The 20591-nt window shown below is 47.4% G+C and overlaps 1 protein-coding gene across 5 annotated transcripts in view; it reads right to left on the bottom strand.

The window, feature by feature from the left end:
• The window catches only part of SCN8A (sodium voltage-gated channel alpha subunit 8), a 45258-nt gene extending 38130 nt beyond the window's left edge, over window positions 1–7128 (bottom strand). For all 5 annotated transcript variants that reach the window (XM_059832855.1, XM_059832857.1, XM_059832853.1 and 2 more), the window contains exon 1: window positions 6853–7128. In XM_059832855.1, the coding sequence (XP_059688838.1) occupies window positions 6853–7128 (276 nt within the window). The remainder of the gene's footprint in view (window positions 1–6852) is intronic.
• Between the last annotated feature and the right edge of the window lie 13463 nt (window positions 7129–20591).

Genomic DNA, 20591 nt, shown 5'->3' with positions numbered 1-20591 from the left:
CATCTGGAGAGGCAAAATTAGATCTGTGGTTGCTTAATACCAGCACTCTCAATGCACCTACCACTCGACTTGGAGGAAAAAAAGCAATTTGCGTGCGCTCAAAAGCCAAAGCCCTTTCCCCGGCACCATTTTCCCATTTTACATTCCCTCCGGGATGCTGCAGCATCAGCGAGGAGGGATGAGCCCCAGACCACTGCAGGGGAATGGGGCAAAGCCGGACTCACGGGCTCGCTCCCCGGCACCAGCCCACCGTTTGGCACAGCCCTGAGCCTCCCGGAGTCCAACACGAGGGAATCCACGAGGGCTTTCTGCCAACGCAGTCACTGTGCTTCCCCAGGAGACTCACTCTTAGGAAATTTGTCATTTCCCTCCTAGTAAGTGAAACAACGTATTTTAGCTCATTTGGCTAAATTAGACCACTGAGCAGTAAATTATTTGAAAAGGAAATCAAAATCAGATTGTGGTTCAGCACTGAGTGAGAAAGATTAGTTAGCATAACCACTAATGCATCTCCCAAGAAAAGCACTTTAAAGACAACCCTGGACAGCTCTTAAATTGCAGCATCAAGAATTAATGAACAGATTACCTTGGCATGTAACAATATTCTAAAAGGCCGTAAGTTTTTCAAAATTGCGGATTACAGAGTGGTCAAGGGACACCCAGTTTTAAGAACCAGCTGCCTCTCTTTCCCTGACACCACAAACTTTTCAAGACTCACATACTGTTCATCTTTAAATCTTCTTTCACTGTCCCCTGCAGAGGCTTCGGAGCAGGATACCCATCAAACTGGGATGCTCACGGGCTTCAGTTGTGTCCCTAGCACAGCACTGAGCTCTCAACTCTACCGCATCTTTTAAGCGACGAAATCCCCGACGTGACTGTGGTGAACATTACGTGGGCACAAGGTGAGCTGGACAAAGACAGAAATGCCCAAAAAACCCGTGCAGTGGTTCTGTAAGGTGGCTCAGTTTCATTATGCCTCCATTTCTACATGGGAAAAAAAAAAATCACCGTGCAGGAGCCCGATGGTTTGCTCAGAAACAGCTCAGCAAGCCAGAAGTAAAACCTTTCTTCACATGGAGACACAGGCATGTGCGTGCTGCTTCACACATGTAAACCAACCTAAAGACTTTAGACCTCTGCTAGAAGAGCAAGCCAGACTCAGTCGGGGAACGCAGATGTAAACTGCTCTATACGGAGGGTCAGACTGTTTGCCTTGGCACGCTGGAGCGATTACATGGAAACATACATTTTCAATAGCTGTTTCACAAGGATCAACCCAGAAAATTTGGCATTCCCTGTTGTAATATAAGCCGTTCCATCCAATGATCAGGGCAATCGCCTACCAAACATGAACTCCACGTTCTGCTTGCCAGCTTAGCCCTTCATCTATTACATGACCTTACATAAGGCAGCTCCTTGTCTTCTCTTCCATGCTCTGCCCAGCTGTCTCTTTTTAGACCGTAACGCTTGTTGAACTTACTCCTGTCTATAAAGCCCATCGTAACTGGGCCTCTCAGTACAACCATAACACAAATGAGGTGCCGTACGTTCCAGCCTGCTCATCGATTCCGACGGTTCCAAGCCGCACTGCTCCAGCTCCCCCGTGTATCTTCTAAAAACCTGGGTAAATCTCGGCTTGGCCTTGTCAATAGAAAGAAGAGCTCAAAAGCCAAAAAGTGTTTGGCGATTTAAAACCTTATCTTAGCTTTCCTTTATGCTGCTGACATATTAAAACGCAATTTCAAAATGGCTGCATGCTCTTAAAATGTTTGCTCGTTCAGGTCCAAGAGCATCCTTAAGCCCTTTCAAGCTCTGCTGAGGCAAAGCTCAAAACTCAGAGAAAGGTGATACCTGGAGAAAGGCATTTTGCATCTTCTTCTAAGAGATGAAGTCTGGTTGAACTTTCAAAAGTCTCAGTTTGTTGTTAAAGAGTTGTGAAAAAGGCTCTGTCCACTTTAGTTTTCTTGAAGTTGGCTGGGAATCTACGCTTTGCAGAAGCCTTAGAAATAGTTCTCACATAAAAAGAAGTAAGACCACAAAAGATAAGTCTTCCCTAAATCAATTTGCAAAATAATGCATTAAAGAAGCTATGCTGGAGGGCGTGACAGAATTGATCGAGTGATGGCAAAAACCATTCCAGTTACATGAAGACTTAAAATACTCTTGCTTCATGCAGGTTTTACATTAAGCATTTCTGTAACGGCTGAAAAGTGAGGAGGAGTGGGCAGAAGATTTAAGAAGAAAACAGCTTTATGAACAGCCTAAGAACATATGGAACCACATTCCTACGGTGGTAACTGATGACTGCCTTACTCTCGGTGTTAAGCAAGAAAGAGCGACGACTTTCTGACGACACCCTGAGCAAGTGCCTTTAACAGAGCTATTTTCAAAATTAATTTACAGGGAACTCTGGCACCCTGTAGGCTGAAGAAGTATATACAGAATTAAACGTCAATGCAAAATACTCTTCAAGTCTGTTTTGGCTCATAGAGGTGTACTTCCCAATACAGAGAACACATTATTTAATATTTATTTTTCCATTCCCCCCTCCAAAAGGGGACAAATTTATTCTTCCTTAGTAACTTACTATTCACCACTGAAAAGCTTATGGGGAAAAAAGTATCTGCCACATTTTGCTCTTGCTTTAATCTCTTGTTTCAAGCCCAACATAGGAAAAACCCTTGACATTTTTTGAAATTTATGAAATAAAACATTCCTGAAAGATCTATTTTTAAAAATAAATATTGTTCAACAGGCAATTTTGAGAAACTGATCTGGATTTAAGTTTTAATGACATCACGATCTGCCTATGTAAGGAAATTCATTCTGCCTCAGAAGCGGAAATGATTCTCCTTCCTTCCACTCATCACCAGTGGGCTGCAGCTATTTAGGTGATTACAGCAGGGATTCTCTCGCCTCCCAGTCCGTGCCACGCTCGGCATGCCCTGATCAAAGCTCTACTTGCTACGGCAACGCTTAGGACGGGATGCAAGCAGTACCATTATCTGTCGTCTCATGAAAAGCTGTACAACAGCAAACAGCTCCGTTACACTTTGTCTTCCATCCAACACCCAGGAAGGACTGGAGAAGACGCCCGAGAGGGATTACTCTCCCGTATTCATTCTACCATGACAGCAGGGAGGATAGCTAGGAAGGGCACGCTGACTGTTCCTGCTCCTTTTAAGCCTACTGCAGAGATGGAGCGGAAGAAAAAATAACATGGAACACGCAAGACCAGGAAAAGGTAATTAGCTTTTGGAAATAAGGATAAAAGGCTGATTTTTGAGATGGTCCCGATTCTTCCCTCTGTTTCAGTGACTCCAGTGAAATGCAAAACCCATTAATGGTATCGTGACCTTGCAGGGCCATTACCTTGCCCTACAGAAGTCATAAACGAAGGCTCCTTGAAGCACATGCTAGAGCCAGACAAGCCTCCCCCAAGCTGGTCTCCCACATCCCTGTAATTTTCCCAGGTCCACGCAGCCAAGGTGACATTCTGGACCGGAGGGCCCATTTCCAAGCCGTGCATGTGACTTGATGAAGTTGCAAGTCACTCCATTGGCACATACACACTAGAAAGATCCTCAGGTGCTCATCTGCAAGCTATAGGTGACCTCAGACAGTCCCACTCTAGCCTCAGATGTTCACGGATGTAGAGACACTCTTCTACAACTGCAGGGTGGATTTTTCCATTGAAATCAACCCACTTAAGCTTATATATGCTCTCAGTTCCCAGAATATTCAGGGACCTTCTACTGCCTCGTAAATGGAGCCACTGCAGGAGCATTAGCACCTTTACCTCGTTCTGTAGCAAGTATGAGATTCATACTGAGTGAAACGGAGGTTACTTGAGGAAAACGACCACAACCTGGCAAAAGTCACGTTCAATGAGAAAGAACAGGGTGAGGAGTTGCTCAGTAGGAGTGATAGCGTAGGCCATAAATGGAAGAGAAGGAAAGAGAGGTCTAAAAGATGGAAAAACATTAAAAAAAAAAGAAGTCCTAATAAGGTTGAGGAAATAAGAGAGGGTGATGGTCTGTACCTCTTGCTTAAGCAAACACTGAAGGAAGACTAGACTATGAGGCAATCGGCTGCTTTGCTTTCATTGCTAGGGATGCTCACATAGGTAGCTTTCCTGAATTTTGTCTGCACATGTAAACGAGGAAGTTCATGTACCTGCCTTTTGGGTTTTTTAATTGAAATATTTCAGGTTTCCACAACAAGTACCATGGGCAAGTATTGCTTCTATCATGTGCTTCAGGCCAGGAACTGGAAGGTGATTACTATTAGCAAAACAAAGAATCATGACAAAATTCTCCCTGGTACTTATGTAAAGACAAAAAGGACCTAAATAAGCTCCAAAATCTGCTACCTGTGAGCAAAGGGACTTTCCTGATTCTCCTAGAAGTCACTACTCCCATTTTGGAAAAATGAAACTGAGCAAAGAGAAGTAGCTCGGACAAAACCATCGCTTGCAGGGCTGGGCTCCGAACCCAGGAGTTTTGACTCCCTGTGCCATGGGTTCCGTTTCTAGGTCACACTGTTTCTCCTTTAAATATCAGTTAACAGGCCACTGGAAAGTTCAGCTTCTCAGTTAAAATGCAGTTTCAGTTTCCTTAGATAAACCAAGATCACTGTGTCCTACTGCAAGGAAAAGCAACCAGCTGATTTGTTCCTATGCATGCTGTACATCTAGCTTTAAAAGAAAAGACCTATGATGCAAAGCCTTCTGGCAAATGCTGGAGAGGGGAAAAAAAAATCTTGGAAGACTTCCCATGATTCAAGCAGATTCACAATTCCTGATGATTCAGAGAAGGGCCTTTTTTAATGGCCTTAAAAAAAATCCTTTGTGGGAAGTCACCAACTACGTGAAGCGGCAAAGAAGTAGCGCACACCTAAGCTATCGCCGTACTGAAGCGGATGCAAAAGAAACAGAGCCAGTAAGATGTTAATCCAGTGCTTATGGGAAGAGCAAGGCTTTTTTCACAGAGCAGCAAGTACGAGGTTGGCAGGGCTGTGCGCGTTTGTCTCCCATCTCCAGAACCTTCCCCTCCATCTGCAGCTGCTCCAGCTCCGCGGAGAGCTCGCGTCTCCGCAGGGCAGGCACACCGAGCGAGCAGAAACTCTGCAAGCCGCTACATGCAGAAATGCACGGCACTCTTCTGGAGACATGACAGATGCCTTCAAAGTTGGGAACGTGGCTTATTTTTCTCTAAAAATGAAGGATTTATTAATAGCATTGTGTTGGGAGGCAAATACAGAGACTGATAAAGCGTCAGGGCTAATGGGGTTCCCCTCTGCCTCCTACTTCTGGTGGAACATTGAGACAACCAAGAAGCCTTTGCCCAACGCTCCAGGACGTGGCAGCGCCCGCTGCCCTTTCAGCACTGCTCTCCTATTTTAGCTAGGAAGAACACAGCCCAGTTCTCCCACATACACTGTCCGTTCAACTACACGGACACAAAGAGGGCACAAAACACTCCTGCATGGATTTGCAGCGGCATTTCCCAACACCTGCTTTGGCTGAGCGCAAGTGGCCACACACAGCCAAAGCAATCCTCTCTGCTCTTCAGCTACGTGTCTCTCTCTCACAGCCTGCCCCCACCAAAACCAGGTAACACCAGATCTGTTTAATAAGGAGAAAATATTTGTTTAATACAGAGAAAATATTTCTGAGGGGTAACATAAGCTACCTTCTTAGCAGCAACAGCAGCTGTCAATACATTTCCTGAAGTACAACATCCACCGGAACACCAGTCTGCCTGGTATTCAACACACGCACAAATCACCGTATTTCGAAGCCCTGTTCTGAGTTGGTACCTCTTCTCCTAGCACCACTGACGCAACAAATAAGCATTAAGCTCACTAGTGTAAAAGCACAGAAAAATGATCGGTTATACCCAACGTTAGCAGCAAAATCAGTTGATTTCATGTGAACAATGCCCTGACAGTCACACAATCGCTTCCGAGTGTGGCAAGAAATGTTGGCCCCAACACAAAGTCATAAAACATTTTGTTACCCGTGACAACTTGCTGATTTTACATGACAGCCATTGCACCCAAGTTCTGAACGGTCACATCACAACTGTTGTCACATATACGGTCAAACCTCCAGCTTCTCCAGCGGCACAGCTAAGCCTGAGTTATAGATGGTAATTATCTCTGCTTATTCAAATTAAATTTATATGAAAAAAAGCCATGAAATTAAACAGTAGAAAAGAACCTCAGTTTTAAGTCATCTAGCCTTCTAAGAAAATCAGTTGTCATGCTCTTCCTTATCTCATCAGCAGAAGATCCCTCCCCTCCGTTTCCAGCATGGTGTTGTGTTTGCTTACTCACCACTTCATTTCATAATACATCTCAGCACCCATAAATGCCTCCTGCCATATCACCTTAATTCCACAGACAAATATTTTAAAAATAAAAATCAGGAAGATGAAAGCAAGTTAATTGGTTTATCTCACTTCTTTTTTGTCATGATTCTATATCCCGCTGCTTCCTAACAAGCAAATTCAGACTGAATTCCATGCAAGTAATGAAATACACACTTAAAACCGTTACCGTCACCCCTCAATTAAATTCTTCTTATTGCCCTCATGGTTAAAATTGGCACATTAGCACAACTTTATCTATTTTTAGTTTCCAGACGTTGTTCTCCTAACTCCATCCAAGCAGGTGCTTAAAGATTGATCACATAATCTCTATTAAACCTCAAAGAAAAACAGGTAACAAACCGAACAAACAAGCCCCATTCAAAGACTCCATTCTTTGTCTTCTACTTCAACCATACCCAAACCTGCAATTTCCTAAGAAAAAGGCGGTTTAGCGACTTCTTTCTTGCAGACTCACTTTCTGGGTCATATAATAAGGGTCAAAGTCCTCCAGTGGTACGGCAACCAGGCCTTTTGGGATGTCCCCGTAGATGAAAGGCAAATTCTTCCCCGCCTCAAGGTCACTGTTTGGTTTTGGTTTGCTGTCCTCATCGTCATCCCGGTGGCTGCTGTCTTGCTTTGGACGCTGCTTCTTTTTTAATTCTGCAATGTGTTTCTCAATGTTAGCCAGAGACTCCGGAGTGAAGGGTTTAAAACTATCAGGGCCTGGTGGTGCGAGCAGCCGTGCTGCCATCTTTTCATCCTGCAGCAGCTTCTTTAGTTATGTCGCACCCCGGACAGGTCAGCTCTGCAGGGGAGCAAACAGCACAGGCAGAACAAAGTCAGTCACGGCAAAAGCAGACAGACAAGCATACAGCATTGAAGATCCGAAGGCAACGCTGGTCTTCAAGCCCCCACAGAGTGAGGCAAGCAGACCTGCTGCTTTCCAGTCCCAGCACACGCTACGGGCAGGTGCCCGTCAGGCGCGGGACGCCGGGCGAACCTGCCCGTCCCTGCCCGCCGCGCCGCTTCACCCAGGTTTTACAGCGCAAGCAGAAGCGGCACGCAGACCAGGAGCTCCAGCCACCACGCTGACGGCTATCCCGATTTGGGCGTCTCCTGAACGCAAACCCTATTCTAGACTACAGAAACCGTTCTGAAAAGCAACTTTATCAAAACCATTATTTTCCTGCAAAAATGATTCATTGCTCTCTAGCAAACTGATGATGAGATAAAAACTCCCAGTCAGCTCTACTCCCAGGGTCGGGACAAGGTGTTCAGCCTTGCCTAAAAAGGGCTGGGTATTAGCACATTCCTTACCCGGCTAACAAGGCATGCAGCGAAGCGCTCCCCTCAATACAACACAAAGGAGTAACTCGGGGATGGGTTTATGAGAGCGCCGTAGCCAACATGCACGGAATACGCTGAGCTCTTCTGAAAAAAATGCTCCTTCGTGTCTGATCGGATACTATTGCAGTTAAGGAGAAGCTTCCTTAATGACTCTGGCATGCACTGGAATAGGGGTGCCAGGGAGCACTCTGAAGGCTTCTCTAGGTAGGACCAAGACCTCCACGGGCTCACCTCTTCCTACTCCGGAGCACGCCACGTCTCTACTACGGGAAGTCAAATCTCACCCTTTCATTTTACATACATGTAATTATCAGGGTTTCTGTTCATTTCAGGCCCCAAGAATGAAATAATTTTAAAAGACTTTCGCCAAGTACAATAGTAATTTCTGAAAATTAAATTTCTATAACACGCGGGTTAGACACAGAGTCTTCTTGGCATCAGATGCAACGCAAAGGAGCACTTTTCCGTGATAAAATGTAAAGGGAAGAGGACGAGGGACAGAAGCACAGCTGAGGAAGACCTCGCAGAGTTTCCAGCCTGTAAAGGAGCACGGACCTCTGACAGGATTTTACACTGTCCCTGCAAAGAGCACCTTGCTCTCTCCCCCCCACTCCTACAAAAGAGAAGAGCTGCGAGGAAGTTCGTTTATCGGAATCCAGCCGCCTACAAACCCTCTGCAGCTTTGCACCTTTTGGCAAGCTCTCATTCGAGAACCAGCAACAAGAATATATTGCATTTCTGAGCTACTGGTACCTCTTCAAGCTTTTCACACTCCAGGAGGAGGCCAAGAGAGGAGAGGAATTACAGAAACCCTGCACTGATGCAACAGCACTGCAGTACTGCAGGCTGGACTACAACCCAGCCCTGACATGGCTTGGCACTTCTGGGAGCAACCCAAACACCAAAGTGGCAATGAATTCAAGAGGAAAGGCAAAATATCCACGAGCATACAGCACGGAAAGACTCCAAAAGCTATGCGGGATAAGGTCCCTTAAGTAAGGAAAAACGATCACCAGTAAGGTCAGATCTTTTAAACTAACACGCACACAGCATCAAAAAATATATTAAGGATTTGGAATCTCTGAAAGAAGAATGACTTTTGAATTCCTTGAAAACTATGATAGAGGACCGAATCGTTAAAATTCAGCTATTTTAGCACGATGTTAGCCACCAACGGTCTTTATTCACGTGTCCTGTGTTCACGTGGGAAGAGTTGACAGAAGCCAGAGACATGACCAAACCGGAGGCACGCTCCCATCCGTAAGGATGAGCCGGGACACGTTGGCCCAGCATCCGCAACAGGCACGCTCTGAAACCGAGAATCACAGCTTTCTATGGATTGCAGTGGACTTCGTGAATAAACACAGCATAGAAATAACGGGGCCCTTTTTTTAAGAATACCTGGAGATCCCAGCCTTTAAGATAGTAGCTGGGGTATTTCCAGAAGCCGGAACATCTAGCACAAAGTATCCTTCCAAGTGATTTCAGGCTATTCCTTGCAACTGCCTCACTCCAGCTGCGACACTGCCATTCAGACACTTTCTGAAGGCTCGGATTCCCGTGCAAATCCAAAGCTGCACCACACGTGTGGAACTTAAACACTGTTTCCAGCTCAGGTTTTATTTGGAGAGCCAAAAACCTTACGTATAGATCTCCCTCCTTACGTAACCACACAGCATAGCCTGGGCTGGGATTGTTTTCATAGAAACTGGACCAGGTATTTCTAGAGTAATAACAATAAAGACTCAAAAAAGATGGCAAGAAGGGGAGAGAAAGTTAGTATCTTGGTCACATTATCTCTAGAAACATCACAGAATAACCTGCTGATATTAAGGAAAAATTAATTTATTCTATTCTTGCAGCATTTGCATGCATTTAATTACGAAATTTCCCACATACTGTGAAACTATATAGCAGCATTGGGGATGTGGTCTAATTGAATGGCACAGATAAATATGTAAGGCCTGAATTTAGAAACCAAAGTAGCTCAGGGACACAGCATAAAAAAGGGAAAAAATGAAGGCACAAATGAATGCCTGATTTGTATGCACAATTACACAACGGGCAACTGGAAGCAACCAACTAATCTGCTAAGTGGCCATTAAAAAAAAACAACAAAAAAACAAAACCAAAAAAAAACCCCAAACCAACCAAAAAACTAACACCACCACCCCCCGCCCCGCAAATCCGGTACACAATTGCACATCACAGCGGGTTTGCAAAGATCCTATTCATTAATAAATCAAGAGACACTCTGATGCTATACCGATAAATCAGGTTACAAGTTTGCCTCGTGCTACTTGTTCTCATCGTGTTCACACACGGCGCAGACTGTTCTGCTGCTGCAGCCACACGAAGCGACTGCTTTTCTTTCGGCCTTTGGAACTTACTCGTAGGGCTGTTGCTTGCTTGGTATCAATACGTAATGGGGACCTGGGGCTTTCATTTCTGGGGAAGCTCTTGCCTGTCCTGACTTCATTTGTTTTCCCAGTAAATTATCCCATATTAAGATGGATGTAAACTGAAAGGATGGGAATGGAATGTTTATTTAATTCCTGAAATCAGACCCATATAGCTGTTTTTAAATCTTTGCTAGCACAGCATTACACCTTCTCACAACGGCGAGCCACGCTTTGCAGCTCCAACAGCCAACCCCTAACCTTTACCTTACTCAGCGTATGGAGACATAACTACCCAGGATATTTCAGAGAGCTAGTTTCACCAAAAACCATACAGACAAACAGTGAGGAATGCCAGTGTTACACAGCCCCACCAAGTTCCCCAGGCTCAGGTGCAGAGCAGTCATGCAACCAACACACCTGCAGCCCCTTCTGCCAGCAAGGAGCAGTGGTTAGAACTGGACGTGTGGAGCAATCCAGTTGTTACTGAAGCAAAGAATGGTGAGAGTATCAAGGATTTCCACTTCCAAGATCTACCAGCTTTCTCAGCAGGAAGAAAAGAAAACCTCAATAACAACAAAAATTTTTCACGTGAGGATACAATAATATTTCTTAAGCACTGTCAGCATTCACCAAGGAGGGTTTTTCAGTATTCACTGGAAGAACAGAATGCGTTTAGAGTGCATGAACCTCTGCTAAAGAACCCAAAAATTCCCCCCCAAACCAACCACAGAGAATGAGGGTGTCGGCAGATCTGCTTCTGGGGTGCGTTCAGGCTCCAGTCTGCCTACTTCGGTCAAACTTTCTGCCTACTTCGGTAAAACGTCCTGCTGCAGGGGCCTGTGTGGGAAGCACAACCAAGAGGGCGAGCTGGTTTACACTCCTTTCCCTTTTTTGTGTATTTAAATTAGTTACTAGAGGGTATTAAAAAACATCACGCATTATCTAATGATTTGATTTTTTAAAATGAAACTACTACTTAAAGACCTTTACTAAAATTAGTCCTTATCCACATGTTGACTGAATGAACAGATATTAAACCATCTTCATCCTGAAGGTCTCAGGATTTAAGTAGAAAAGTTTGTCTGCAGAGAGAGAGAGACATAGAAAGGGAAAATAGTTTGTCCAAGGTCACCTGGAAATCAGTGGTAGAACTGGAAGCTGATCACAAGCGCTGGGACTCTCCAACCCTGTTAATAATGGGCCATAGGGAACAGCCTCTCCTTTAATCCTGTTTCCAGCCATCAGAAGCCTCCCTACACCCAGCGCCGCCAGCTTCGCGCCCGAGAGTGAGACAACCCCTTTGTCTCACAAGTACCTGTTCTAGAAGAGCTGGGCGGCTCATCCTCATCCTCATCAATCAAGACATTTCCATAATGGCACACCTGGTCTGCCGAAGCCCAGCCTGGGCTGTTCTGCACGGCAAACTTCTTTAGACTAAAAAGCCGGTAAATTTTATTTCACAACCAAGTATGGTCTTGCTGGGATATACAGAAATCGGTAAGAATAAACCCTAGAATTTACCTCAGCACTTTCCACATTTGATTCTTCAACCTCCCACAAGAGAAACATTTTGAAAACTGTGACACAGACTCACCATCCAGGTAGTCGGAGAGGAGGGTATGTGTTTTACGGAGCTACGGATAACTGCATCGGGAATGACACTGGGCTGCTGGGGCTCAGCAGTGCTGCTCCCAGTGACTTCAGGGGACTTGGGAATTTGTCCTGGGCACCAGGATTTGGGTGCCCAGAACTCCCTGGGGTCAGATTGCATCTTTACACACACATTTTTCAAAGATTTTACACCAGAAAAAATGCTGTACTAAGGTGCCCAGTTGCTAAGACTTAATTATTATTTCTAAATGTTCCCAGCAGTCCATTTACTGGTACATTATGAAATATTCTAATAAATTATTCAGGCTGATTGTCAAAATAAATTAAAAAACACTTTTGAGGCAATATCTTTGCTTTAATACATTTCTTCATTTATTAATTTGCAAGATTCAGTCATTCACAGTACGTCTTTCAGTTCCTTCGAGAGAGAGCCCTTCTATATGAATTTTTATATAAGCCACACAGACAGACGTGGCTCTTGATTTGAACACGCAGGGTTGGGGCAGAAAGGAAAACACAGTGTAGATGAACAGCCCTCTGAAATTCTACTGCACGAGAGCCTAAAAAGCTTCAAGCCAAACCAAAATATCCAGGCATGAGAAAATCCGTGGCTGGAAATGGCCTTCAGAAGAACTTGCCCATCTCCTCCATCTGCAGTAAATTCTGCGTGTCTGGAACAGGCCGATTTTATCAATGAAAAGGTACAGCAATACAACCCCCTGAGGTGCGGGAGGAACCTTTCCCTTGGAAAAACTCTCATGTCACATTTCCCACTATAAAGCGGAAGGAAAAGGAAATATTTTCACTTTCAAGCAGTATTTATTGTTCTGTTGCTGGTCATTCTCCCCACCCTACGTAAAACATTGCAGAAGTTTGCTGGGCACTCGTCTCTCAGCAGAGCTCAAGGGCAGACTCCGGACAGGGCATGAAAGGGGCTGTGCTCTTGAAACAGCAGTGGCAGAACTGAACTTGAACACACACCTCTAAAGGTAAAAAAATGCACAGAAACATAGGGAGGAGAGAGAAGCACAAAAGCAACCAAAAGCAACAGAAAAATATTAGAAAACACATTAATATTTAAAGATGCTCTAATAAAAACCTGAGAAACCAAAGATCTAGTAATGTGGGCTTTTTCAATCCTTACCAGGAGCAGTATGACTTCTGTAATGTCACTCAGTAAGTTACAAGAACTAAAAATAGCTAACCCCAGCTCTCCAGGTCCCTATGTTAGCCATGACTCAAAGCTGACTTGCGTTTATCACCAATCTCACATCGGAACTTGGCGATTCATACAGACTACGCGAGCCGAAGGACAGCACTTCAACTTCCCCTTTTTAAAGCCTAACTTCTGAACAAAGAATTGTTCAGAATAATTATTGTGTAATAGTTAAGACACTAACCCAAATTTAATTTCTTCTTCAATTCATTCAGCCTATCAGTGACCCATAAAATAGGAGCAAGGTAACAGTTATTCTATACAGTAATTTTGGAGGAATTCATTTAATGTTGCAGAGCACTCAAAGGATATGATTACAAATGGTACAAAAATGAAAGGGAGGAGAATAAATAACCCCCCTTCTAGTTCTCTGCTCTTACACAACATAGATCCCAGAATTTCTGCAGTGTTCTGGAATACAATCCATGCAGGCTTGGCGTTTCCTTACGGCTGCCTGAGTTATGCTGTCTTCATCTTTTCTTACCACCCCATGCATATCTCATCTGATTAGACAAAAATCACCCTCCCCTGATGTCAGCTACTCCTAGTTGTCTTAACGCCATCACCCTGCTGCTGATTTCGCTAGACAGTCAACCAAAAGTTCATCTCCCGCTGGAAACGCCATTGGAATATCCACATTTGTTGTTCAACCTCGTTTCTAGAGTGCTTTCCCACGCAGGTGAAATGCGTCTCACACTGAAGGGCCTATGCATCACTTAAGGCACGTTAAATCACTAAGGTTGATTAAATCCACAAATGGCCTAAGGATCGGGTATCCGGCTCTGCACCTTCGCAACTGTAACGCCAGGCTGCTTTAGTTAAGAGCTAGGCTCCATAGAAGTGCTCTGATTTTTAACGATACCGAGCATTGACACCTCTTAGATTTCCACAGAACTGCTGGGAATTCAACATGCCTGGAAATAAAGATAACTTTTTATTACCCTTGTCTTCAGAATAACAATATTCTTGCCTAGCATTACTTAAAGAAACAATTCTGTGTATGCCTGGGCATGCCCTTAGCCACGAAAAGAAAATTAGGGAAGTTGAAGCACTGGGGACAGATACGTAAGCAATTTGTGATGAGCTTCAACTGCTCCGTTTTTCAAGCATCCTTCCTCAAAACCCAATGCCAGAAATACCACCTCAACGGCCAAAGAGAGCTAGATATTGCTGAGTCTGCCCCGACAAGCTGCAGGAGCTCCCGACCCCAAGCGAGCACCACCTCCTCCCCCGGGAGTCAACTGAATGGTTCCCAAGCGTGCCCAAACATACAGACATGAATAACTGCCTGCATGTCTGTTTTATTTGGTTTTTAAATTCCTATAGGGAGTTCTAGTAAAAATAAGTAACAGTGGATACAGATCAAGAGAAAAAGAGAGAAAGGAGATGGCTTTTAGTCATTTTCAGTATTTTCTGCTCCCTACTTCTCTAGCAACGACAGGTTTATTTATGTAACTTTTAAGACCACTACCTGTGAAGTTCACAATGCGTTACATGCTATTCAACAATGAAAAACATAACTGCTTTTTTTTTCTTCTTTTTTTTTTTTTTTAAATCCTCCTGGAATTAACTGCTCAGAATACTTTATTTATAAACTCCTCATACCTTTCTGCTAGCACAGGAACAGCATGAGTAACATGGAATGGGACTTTGAGGTCTTAGATAGCAAGATTTTTGCATTTTGAAATGGCTGTTTTCAGAAAGGAGGAATTGCACCGTTTTGCTACAGTCCAGTCCCGGCTGGCTACGCTTTCTACTTAAAAATATCCTGTATGCTGATGTGCTCCATTAGGCAGGAATAATACCTTGTTACAGGACAAGACCCAGGGACGAGAAGGCAGAAGTTACTCTAACTTTGGAACAGTATTTGAAGACAATCTTGCACAAGACAAAAGATAAAGCAAAGTGTTAAAAGCCAGTCTTGAATCTGAGCTAACATCAGGGAGGATTTTTAACGCGCTTCTGCAGCAGTAAGGCACCTCTTCCTTACCCGTATTCTCCAGCCTAGCGACTGTCCACTCCACACAGAGGCTGAATAATGGGCATAAGGGGGAAGTCCGAGCATTTAGTTATTTCTGCTAGATCCAAGCCAATAAATACTCCAAGGATGACAAGTTCTCTACCCTGCTACCACCAACATAAGCCATCACTTGCCATTCCCTCCCTGTGGTTTCCCAGACTATTCTCCCCATGCTCGTTCTCAACTCTAGCGCTTTTGTTTTGTTATTTTACCGCACCTTCTGTAATCCAAACCATTTCTTTGAACGCAACGATAAATTATTGATTCCAGTGTATTTGTTGATGTCAATGGCAGTTGCAGCCGCCTCGGGAGGAAGGCAATCGATAGTGAATGGAAATCATGTGACGATGTGAACACGGCATGCCCCCGAGTCACATACAGCCTCTGCTGCCAATCGCCTCTCCAGTCATTGAAAAATAGGAAGGACCAATTGATATGTAAAGCCGTATCAAATCATTTTAATGAAGCATCATGCTAAACAAGCCAAGCAAAGCCACAAATGAATGCAGACATAACAACAAAAAGGAGGAAGATGATACCATGACTTAGATTTTCAAGCTACTTCATTTTCGCTCAGTGCTGACTTTGTTTCTGTTTTATTTCACCTCCTTTAACTGAGAATGAAAGTATGTCCATGCTCAATTTCTTGCAACATGCAAGCACTCTTCTGTTTATTAGGAACCTAGCTTTCCACCTCTGTTCACAAAATATTCACACAATTATACTTGTTCCACTGAGCAGTACAGTATCTATAGCATGATCTAGATAGAAGCCACACGTATGAGCTTATATAACTGGTTAAATTATTTGTAATAGGCGCGGGTCCTTTCACCCAGGATGAATGACACTGTAGAAGCGTTGAAACATGTAGAAAAGGATTGAGTAGCCCTTCAGTCACATTGTTGGTCATTTTATTTAAACATCCCCGAAGCTAAGAACAGGGACTTTCTAAACACACAGCAGATGGAACACCCCACTAGCCGAGGTCTGAGAGGCCCTGCCTTCTACTTCTACGGAAAACTGCATTCTGGAGCGCTGCTACGAGCACTGGCCAGTTGTTTATTACTCCAAGACGCATTAAATCCTCTCCTGTCGCTTTACAGCACCAGAGGCTATTTATAGATGACGAACAGATTCACCAACTTTACGTAACAGCCCCCCAGAAATGACGAGATCCAAGGGGTGGCGATGAACCCCAGCCGGAGCCGTCCGCCTCGGCACCCCCCAAGCCCCGGCCCCGCCGGAGCGGGTTCTATCTACCGGCACCTCCAGCATGGCATACAACCTTCTTACAGGAAAACACGGGGCCACGGCAAGAGGAACTCGCCGCCCCGCGGAAGGAAGGGCTCCGAGGCAGCCCCCGTTGGGGCTACCTCCCCACACCGCCCGTCCTGCACCGGGATTTTTTAGAAGAGCGTCCGTCATGAGCGCTGAAAAATAAGCATTCCTATGCAAGAGTATTTCCAGGCCCCCTCCCTCCAAAACAGGATTGCCAGCCATCACCCATGGGAAAACAACTGATGCAATGCTTTCTCCCTTTTTGCCCCTAAAGATACCAGGAGGAGGGGACCATCAGGCGCCTGCAAACACCCTCCTTCCTCGTAATTAAATCTTCCCCGGTGTGAAATGAGGACATAGGGGTCATGGGTTCCCGTTGGGGGTGGAATGCTGCAGCGTTACAAGGACCAGGCTGCACATCTACGCACAGCAGAAATGCAACCGGCGCCCCAGAAACCCACCGCACCTGCCCGGCTCCTCAAGGACCTCGCGCCGACGCCCTGCAGCACCGCACACGTGGCCAGGCAGCGGTGGAGGGACCCACCACCCCTGGGATCCCTCTCCAAATTCCGCTCAGGCCCCTGGCAGAAGGCTAGCTCCAGCCGTGCCGGCCCTCGCGCGCAGGCTTTCCGCTCACACGCGCTGCCCTCCCCGTCGGACTTTTAGACTTTACCTCGGATCATCTGCAGCTACTGCGTGGAGCATCTCTTCCAGCCTCCCCACCCCCACGTCAGCTGGGTATAATGTGCACCAGAAAGGGGGGGGAGGTGAAGAAGACACCCAGATTTTTAACAGAACAAAGCTTGTGAATGTGCAATTCCCTCTCCCCAGGAAGGAAAAAAATAAATCTGCCCTCACCATTCCCCCAAAATCTGTCTGGCGGAAGGAAGCGGGAGCGCAAACCACGATGCCAACATCTGGGTCAGGCTGCAACCTCAAAGCCGCCCCATTCACACCACACACCCCCCCAAAAAACTCCGTCCTGCGACTTCTCCCCCTCCCCGGGCAGCGGGAGCTCGGGATGCCGAACAGGGGGAGGGAAGGGGGGGCGGAGGGAGGTACCAGCTCTGCAGCGAGGGCTGGGGGGAAGGGATAGCGAGGAGAACTCCAGTTATCCCTCCTCTCTGCCCCCCCACTGCAGACAAAGAGCACAGCCCCGAATGCAGGGCCCCGGGAGAGGAGCGGGCGGCCCAAAGGGAGCCCCCGCTGCCTGCGGCGAGGGTGGGTGTGGAGCGAGGGGGCCCCCTCCCAGCCGGGGACGCTGACCCCCAGGCCGGAGGGCGGGCAGCCCCCCCTTCCCCTCCGCGCCCGGGGGCCTCGGGCTGCAGCGGAGAGCGGGGGGCAAGAGGGCCTGCGCGGGGCAGGGGCTGCGCCGGGAGCCCAGGGACCCGCGCCGCTGCTGGGGCGCGGAGGCCGGTGTTGGACGGGGAGAGAAGCGGGGGCCCCCGGCACCCCCTCCCCGAGCGGTGAGCGGGCAGCCATCGGGGCGAACTCTCCTGCAGCGGAGGGGGGAAAGGCTCCCAGGGCCCCCCCCGCTGCGGCCCGTCGCCGCTGAAAGAGGCGGATTTGGGGCGGGGGGCTACCGCTGCCCCCCAGCCGGCTCCCGTCTGCACAGCGACCGCTCCCCAGGCAAGCCAAGAGCCGCCGGGAAACCGCTCTGCGGCAAAGCCCCCGCCCGGGGGGGGGGGCGTGAATTTAAAAAAAAAATAAAAAAATCCGGGGGAGCAAAGGCTGGGAGACCCCGGGCACCGCCCGCACAGGCCCGCGGGGTCCCCGCGCCGGGGCTGCAACTTACTGTGGCCGCTGCACTAGCGCGTCTCCCGCAAGGCGTTGCTGGACTGCGGAGGTGGGGGAGCTGCAGGAGGAACTGCGGTTGTCGCCATCTTGGTGCGCTGCCTGCGCTGCCCCCCCCCCCCCCCCCCGCGCGGCGTGCCGGCCCCCTGCCCCGCCGCCGCCCGCCGCCAGGGGGCGTGGGGAGCGCGGCGAAGCTCCCTGCGCCGCGCGGGGAACCCCGCCTCGGCTGAGGGGAGGCGGGAGGAGCCCCCGCCCCGAGGGGGGAGCGCTTCCCCCAGTGCCGGCGGAGCTGAGCCCTACCTGGGGGGCGAGGCGGGCCCGCGCCCGCGGCGCTAGGCCGGGTTAAGCCGAGCTTCGGCGAACCGCCGGCGCTCACGCCCGCCCAGGGCCCAGCGGGGCCTGCCCGGCCGGTACCGCTACCGAGGGAGCACGGGCGCGGCGCCCGGCATCGGCCCCGCCGCGATCGCCCGCGGTAGCGGGAACCTTGGCGGTTCCGGTGGGAAACCCCAGGCCCCAGGCTCCCGCAGGGGCGGGCGAAGAGCCCGGCGGTGGCCGCGGCTCGGGATTTCCAGCCCTCGGAGCCGAACTTCGCGCAGGCCGACATTTCACCTCAGCCTCGTTCACCATCCGTGCAGCACAGACTTCAGAAAGAGGTGCGGGAGCCCTGGCACGAGCGCGCAGGGGGTGCGAGCCGCGAGAGGTGTCATCAGCCGAGCAAAAGGAAAAGTTTCTATCAGCCAAACGCTCTTTCTTCCTTCTCCTTCTTCTTTTTCTACAGTTTAAAACTTCAAATGGCCACGCACATCACAGATTGCATCAGCAAGAAGAGCTCCGTGACCTCATCCCTGGACTATCTGGAAACAGTAAGATTTTACAAAAGAAATAAAGTGCCAAAATGACATTTATGTACATGCAGTGGCTCTGTGTCCAGTAGATCTCGGCACTGTATTGGCTTTTTCCTTCCGATTGCCACCTGGGCTATTAGATCCTTCTCAAAGGGCCTTCCTCAGGAGCCGGCAGGTTTCTCCGGGAGCTGTGGGGCTCCCCACTGCCCGGCAGCTCTCCAAAGAGGAGGAGGTCTGCTGCGGAACGCTGTCCTCAGCTACAGCCCCATCATACATGCAGACTTCTGCTTTTTCCAGTAAAACAGTGAATAAGAGAGTGCTAATAACTGACCCAAGTTACCCCTCTTCATTTAAGACAGACAACTCCTCCTCCCTTATACATAGAATTTATGCCTACAATGTTATGCCTATAATATATGACTGCGATCTTAGGATCAATTTTTATTGTTATGTAGTTCTTGTTCTCGGTAAGACTGTGCCTGTGTTGCTGAAAGAACAACCTGAAACACTGTATTAGGTTGCTGGTTTAGGGGAAAAAAAAAAAATCCACCTTGCAGAAATGTCCTCTTCACATAATTTTAAATCTTTGTCCTCTGAGCAGAGCTTTAGGAGTTGCGTGCTGAGTAGACAAGCTAGCAGGACGCAGCGCTGTGCTGGAGAACTCATTTATCTTGCTTTAGAAATGACACAGGAACTGAATCTGCCCCCACTTTACATTGCTGACTTTTATGGGACTACCCTACTGTAACAGAAGGGCAGACGCCACCTAAAAAATGTAGGTATCTCGAGCCGTAACTAATCAAAAGCACTTACATACACATTAAATAAGCTGCTACAGAAAGCTACGGATTCTGAGAAATTTTCAGTCCACACTGGACCTTCTGTAGCTTGGTTCTCACTAAGGCTTAAATTCCAGCAGATGTGAAATAAGTGGAAATAAAAACACGGAAATAAAAACAGGAAAAAAATCCAGTGATTACAAACTGCTGAGAAACAGGATAGCATCTCCCAAATACAGAGTGTTTAAGTGTCCAAACGTGAAAGTTAAGTCACATAACTTAGGAAAAAATACTTTTTCTACAGAGCTAATGGTGCCAGCAGCTTGAAGCACCCAGTGCTGCAGCCAGGCAAAGCAAAGGGACCAGGCAGGCGGCGAGGCAAGCGGATCCCCGGGTGGAAATGCGGGAGCACACCCTGGCTTCCAATTAGGGCACCCCCAGAGCTGCCGGGAGCGGTGGGCACACGGGTCCCTTCGGGGCGGGCCACGCACCAGAAATACTTCAAGGACACTCCGGGGCCCCAAGGGTGTTAGTACAGTTTGTGTAAGATATCTTTAAGCAAGGCGCTTAAAGAAATAAATAGGTCAATGCACTCAGAGGTTGAACAGTGGTAACAAAACAAAAAAAAAAATTCCTAATTGACCTAAGCGATCCTGGCACAGCCTCGGAGAGATTCCATCCCAGATACGAGGCATGAAGTTCAGCATAATCCCTATCGCGAATTATACTTCTGCAGACTGCCCCATCCAGCCTTCCGATCAGCTGTCAGAGCCATCTAGTTGATTATCCCCATCCAGGTCGAAAGGGAATCCTCAGAAAACGCGCATACTCGGGGTCTGAAAGTCTTTCCAAAATAATGCTGCCTTGTAAAGCAGAGAAATATTACAACTCCAGCTAGTGGTTTTGCTTGCCTGTTATCAGA

Source organism: Gavia stellata, chromosome 36 (genome assembly GCF_030936135.1).
Source record: "Gavia stellata isolate bGavSte3 chromosome 36, bGavSte3.hap2, whole genome shotgun sequence".
NCBI classification, from domain to species: domain Eukaryota; kingdom Metazoa; phylum Chordata; class Aves; order Gaviiformes; family Gaviidae; genus Gavia; species Gavia stellata.
This window is presented reverse-complemented; position numbering and strand designations above follow the sequence as displayed.